At 42.7% G+C, this 6,000-nt stretch overlaps 1 protein-coding gene across 1 annotated transcript in view; it reads right to left on the bottom strand.

Annotated features, from left to right (window-relative positions):
- FUS6 (COP9 signalosome complex subunit 1) overlaps window positions 1-824 on the bottom strand; it is an 81,242-nt gene extending 80,418 nt beyond the window's left edge. Inside the window, exon 1 of the mRNA XM_087693284.1 lies at window positions 192-824. Within this exon, the coding sequence (XP_087549410.1) occupies window positions 192-755 (564 nt within the window). The 5' untranslated portion in view covers window positions 756-824. The remainder of the gene's footprint in view (window positions 1-191) is intronic.
- Between the last annotated feature and the right edge of the window lie 5,176 nt (window positions 825-6,000).

Here is a 6,000-nt window from a genome sequence, read left to right on the forward strand (position 1 = left end):
GCATCGCATAAAGATACACGTGTGACTAACTTCTCAAGTGCTCAGACTAGTGTTGGGACACATGTTTGACAACAATTAAGGCGTCAAGTTGCATGTGGATACGTGTTTTAGAGTAGAAATGTTTAAACGTATCGATGTCATCGGAGAGTGTTTAAACGTATCGATGTCATAGGAGCGTATGTAGAGGGTACCTTGTAGCCATTCAGTTCAGTTTCCAGCTTCTCCAATCTCTGTGCAGCGCGCCGGTCAACAATATCGACCCAGTCGGGATCAATCGTGTAGGAAGGCCCCAAGCGTCCATTGATCTTCTCGCACACTTCCTTGTAAAGGACTGTGTTCTCAGCCTTACGGACCTCCTCAAAGGCCATGCGTAGGGCCTCCAGCTCCACGGTCGGGTTATGGCAGTGATCAGCAATGAAGAAGAGGCGCATGATCTTGGTACGGCCCCTGTACAGGCTAGCATAGGCCTCGATGTCGAAGTGGTCACCGGAGGAAGCCAGGGGGGCGAAGGAGTTGTGCTGATGTTCTTCATCAGGCGGCTGTCTGGCCTGATCAGCAGCTTCCACATCCTCCAAGTGCACGCCTGATTTCCTGAATTCTGACAATTTTCCGGACTTCGACATCGCTGCGGCCGCAACCTCTTCTTCTTCTACTGCTGCTGCTGCTTCGTCTTCTTCTCTTGTCTCTCGCGCGCTCAGAACTTCGACGGGGTTGCGTTTAGCACCGAAGGCGCCTTCTCCCTGACTCTCTTTCATTTGGTTGTGGCGATCAGCTCGTTGGACCTATATGGACTTATGAACTCCATTATTTCATGTGAAGGTTATGGAGACACTTCTGAACAGTGTAAAGTTCTATTTAGTACTGCGCGACACAACCGTTCACACGCACGATGCTACTAGTTTTCCAGCTCGCCTTTTGGGTCATATTAGGAGCCTTTGGCGTCTTAGCATTAGGTGTCAAGGTGAAGGCACCTCTGGAGCGTGTATGTGCAACCTCTCTCTCTCTCTCTCTCTGTGGATATCTCTCCCCTTAGCACTCCAGGAGTCTACTCATTTGGTATAAGTAGAGCTAGCAGTGCATCTCTAGTGTTTGGTAGCCCTTTATTGACCTAATAAGGATTATTTGAGTAAGGCTTAGGATATGGGAGTCTTCTAAAAGCACAACACAATGGATGCAATATTTGTTATTTTTGTTAGGTCTAGATTACTTTGACATCTCGATTTGAGGGCTTCAAATATATTGTTAGTAGCTTTTCTTTCAAGTTTACCACATGTTGTATTCAACTAGACTCTATTTCCTTCCCCTTGTCTTTTCTTGAAGGTATGATGCTTACTTTTGCCCTATCTCTTTGTCAAAATAGGTCATTTATCTTTATTACTTCATCAAATACTCTATGTATATACATTTCTATCTATGCTAAAGTTTTTGGCTAGAGCTTTTTCAAGAATTGTATAATACACATGTCTTTGGGTAAGTCAAATTTGGTCTCTGTGGTATCTAAGCTCATAAAGCATGTCCATGTCTTCTTACCTAAGCACGTTCCAAAGGCTTGTGAATTTCATTAGCCATTCGGAGGTTCTTAAGCTCAAAGACTTGTTTGAATTGCTGTACAAAGCTACAAGGGTCATTTCTTGCTCTATGTAGTTGTTAATATCTTGGATTTTCTCATATGGATATTATACACCCAAACAATTCAACAATGTTGTTCCTATGGCTACGCCAATTTGGACAATTGTGGAGTTATCCAGAAGCTTGACTAGGAAATTTTACAAGATATTCTTTGGATACTATAATAGACGAAAGGTTTACTGATGGTGATCCGGGTTTTTTACAACCCGGATTATTACCACAAAATTTGGTCAAAGCCCCTATCAAGAGCTTACCATATCATTTTGGGTTTACTCTTCAGGCACTAGGTATGCTACATTGCTTCTCAATTATGATAACTCTAGCAAATGGAGGGAACAAGTTCTTACAAGGCATGTCAATGTAAAGAGTAAAAGGGATGGTTATCTTAGTGAAGATGAAAATGGATTACACCTAAGAGTTGAGTGAGTGCATAGATTTTTCAAAGGACTAGCCTCCAACTACACATGGGCTCCGTCTGCATCACTAAGATTTGGAATCTATCACCATCATTAGAGGACACTTCACCATAGCACACAAGTCAATATCCACATCATGGTGTCACTTGGATCTTGCACAAAAGCTTACAAGCATGGACCCCTTTTGTCACATGCTTATATGTATTTATATATATATGGGGGACTAAACTCAAAGCAGCTTTTGAAAGCCATTTTTCATAATCTCAATAACTCCCAAGAAAAAGCGAATTTCAAGAAAATTCTCGCGATGCCCGATCGGTTTTAACCTGGTCTACAAAGTTGCAGAAGAAACTTTTTCAAATTCCTCACGGATTTGAAGTTACGAAGGCGCAGACTGCTGGCTACATGCAATTTTCTTATCTCTTTCACCACACCAACTTTCCACTCTGTCCTTCTTGTAAATATATTATAATAATGTGCTTTGGACACCCACCTCTTGTAATCTAGCTCCATTTCTCTATTTTGTCTACCACCACCCTTGGCTTCTTACATGATGACCAAGGTGAGGACTTGTCCCATCCACTATGCTCCATATTTTCAAAGATGCCATACATCATCTAGGATTATGTTAATCAAGAAGATTAGCTTAATTTAATCCCTCATGGAGGCTATATAAAGAGCCCATGGAGAATGAAGATGGGGGAGGAAGGACAATGACAAGCCCATGAGAGCACTCTAGAATACCCTCATCTCTTTGAGGTGAGCTATGAGTGAGTTCTTTTATTATGTAGCATAATGGAAAGCTTCCTCTACCTCTTCTTCTATTATCTCCCTCTCCTCTCATCTTCTCATTCCATGTAGCATAATGGCAAGCTTATTCTACCTCTTCTCCTCTTATCTCCCTCTTCTCTCATCTCTCTCTCTCTTATATTCCAATATGGTGTCTAGTACATATATTCTCTCTTGTAAATTTGTGTTTTGGTTCTCTTGATTCTCTTTGAGAAAATGGATGTCCTAGCCCATCCTCCCTTTGGCTAGGTGGTGCCCCTCTTTAGTTCTCTTAGTGAGGATTGGAGGTTGGATGGGTAAGAGGCAACCCGTTCATCATTTCAGCCCTCATTTTTGGTGCCCTTGATGAGGACATTCTCAACCACAATTCTCTACCTCCTTATGTGGAATGATACAACACATGGTGGTGCATCCTCTATAACAAGTTCCCCAAGTGGCTCTTCCTCAACGCCTTCACCAACTATTTTTGAAGCTGGTCGAAGTCCACGACTCCCAGAATTGTCTCCTAAAGAAGCTCAAGAAAGAAAGTATGCCTATCGGATGACCGCACGCATGCGGGTAAAAGGTGTTCACTTTAGAAATTCCATTATCTCACAACGGAAAAAATTATGTTGCCATCAATTACTAGGTTCTCATAATTGTGGTGAGTGTTTTGCAAACAAAGTGAAGGCCCTTCCGAGAGGTCCTCGTCTCCAAATCATCAAATCCCTCTCTCTCTCTGGCCTAATCCATATCAAAGGAGGACAACTATGCATGAACAGTGTGGAGTTTTGTAGAAGTGCAAAGTATGGAGACTACCTTCAACTGTTGTTAGCTCGAAGGTTGGGTGTGGTTGAAAAGGTGGCCATCACACCTTATGAAATATATGTCACCGAGGATGGACACACCAAGGCAAGAACAATCACTGGTGAGCAAATTCTCCGTATAGCAAAGTTGGTGGGTTCCAAAAAGAAACACTCTGGGAAAAATCCTTCATAATTCAAGAAAGTGCATTCCCTCTACTCCCTTAAGTAGTCTCCACTCATGAATAATAACAATGGCCCGAATTTCTACACCTTCCACTCTGTACAAAACATCTGAGTTAATGTATGCATCAGTAGGAAGATTTTCTTCGAGCAGCGTCTTGTCATGTACTTTGGGGCTGAAAGATTAAGGGAGATTCTTGTATCACCAGAACCTATAATCTTCCCAATGCTAGACTACAATGCATCCTTCAATGTACATGTCTTTATCCTATTATAATAGTTTCTCATGAATTAGAACGAGTTGTATGGACCTATCCGTCCACTTGCTATGCAAACTGTGCATATTGTAGCTAGCACAAAGCTTAGATTCCAAGGCATTATTAGAAGCATATTGGGGCCTAGACGTCTTGCTGAAATCAATGCATTTGTGAACCCATTCATCCTTCCCCTTATAAAATACAATTTAAGTCTAGACGTTTTCATCTTCATACTCTACTAAGGCAACATGGCATTTCCAAGTTTTTTTGGGCACAAAGGGGAGAAAGCTCTAGATTTTTTGGATGACTTAGAAATGGCCTTCCTAGTCGCAGGCCGGGATGATGAAGCAACCAAAGTACGGGCCTTCTCTTTAGTTCTAAAGGGTGATGCTCGAGTGTGGTATCAAGCTCCCCCCCAGAGGCTACAAGGGGTAATTGGGAGGATCTCAAGACCGCATTCATGCACAAGTACCAAGATACAGAGCCACCTGAAGATATTTGGAGACAACTCTTAGATCTTCGCCAAACCGTAAGCAGGGGAATACCAAACCTATAAAGGCATGTTTATAAAATTGTGGGATAAATGGACAGCCTCTTTAGCCGAGGGAGAAACAGTACCTGATTGTCTTAAGAAAGTTTGTTTTCTAGCCGGACTCCATCCTCTACTAAGGGAGAAGGTCAAAGGAAAGTTTCCCACATCCTATGAAGAATCAGTCACTTATGCGAGGGAGAAAGATAGAAAATTGAAGTATCAAGCCCAGTTGAAGGGGGAGTTGAGCCCATGCAGGTTTTACTAACCATGCCAAGGCCTAGAGAAATAGCAAAGGCCCCACCTGAACCAGAGATACCATAGCAAGAGCTCTTACAACGCATTACTAATCAACTTGAAAGCCTTTCATTAAAGTTGGTGCAAGGAGTGCGGCCCCCTCCCCTCATAAATGAAGGCAATCGAGGTCCAAGGAGACAAGAAAGAGAGTATGTTTGCTATAATTGTGGGGAGACTCGCCATGGTATGTACTTTTGCCCTCATCCTAGGCATTTTCCAGGAAATGGATTCCAACCAAGAAGGAGGGGATAACAAGTGACACCACTTAGGGAAAGGTTTGTTCCACCGAATCCAGGGCTTCCACCATCGGTTCAAGTTCTCCAGCATCCTCGACCACTTGCAGAGGTGCCGCACTTGCCTGTCCAACCACTAGAGAATCATGATGTTAGGATAATTAGTTTAGATGAGAGTGATGTCAAAGGGAAGGCCAAAGTAGTAGAGGTTGAAGCAATGCCAGTGAAGAAAGCTCGGAGAATTGAGAGAATGGAGCCTACACCACCAAAGGAGATTGAAAATATGGAAGAGGAGGCAGAGTCATCAATGGCTGCAAAGACACGCAACAATAAAAAGAGGAGGACTCGCTCACGCCGACACATTGAGCCAGATGATTTTTCCCTGGGTAAAGATACTAGAGCTTATGATTTGCTTGCTAATGTGAGGAATCAAGGGCCAAAAATTTCATGGCCCCAATTACTACATCTATCTCCAACAGTGTGGCGACAATGGTCAAAGATGGTAAGCATTAGACCCATGAAGAATAGACATGTGAATGCAATCCAAGCTAGAAAGATGAAAGATATTGTGCCTCTAGTGGAAGCCGAAATCAATGGGCATAGAGTGTTAAAGACATATGTGGATGGAGGTGCAAAGATTTGTGTCATGATAGAAAAGTTGATGCATCGTTTGGGATTAGAGATAAATGAAACTACTAAATTTGGGGCCAAAATGGCTAACAATGTAGTAGTAAATTGTTTGGGAGTTATAAAGAAAGTCAAGATAAAGGTGTGTGGAGTGCAATTGGAGCTTGACATGTATGTGATGCCAGTGAAGGGGGATGGCTATCCATTCATTCTTGGGCGACCATGGCTAATGGGAATGAAAGCCAGACAAGATTGGGA

Source organism: Lygodium microphyllum, chromosome 14, assembly GCF_053477565.2.
Source record: "Lygodium microphyllum isolate KBCC chromosome 14, Lygodium_microphyllum_v1.1.10, whole genome shotgun sequence".
NCBI lineage: Eukaryota > Viridiplantae > Streptophyta > Polypodiopsida > Schizaeales > Lygodiaceae > Lygodium > Lygodium microphyllum.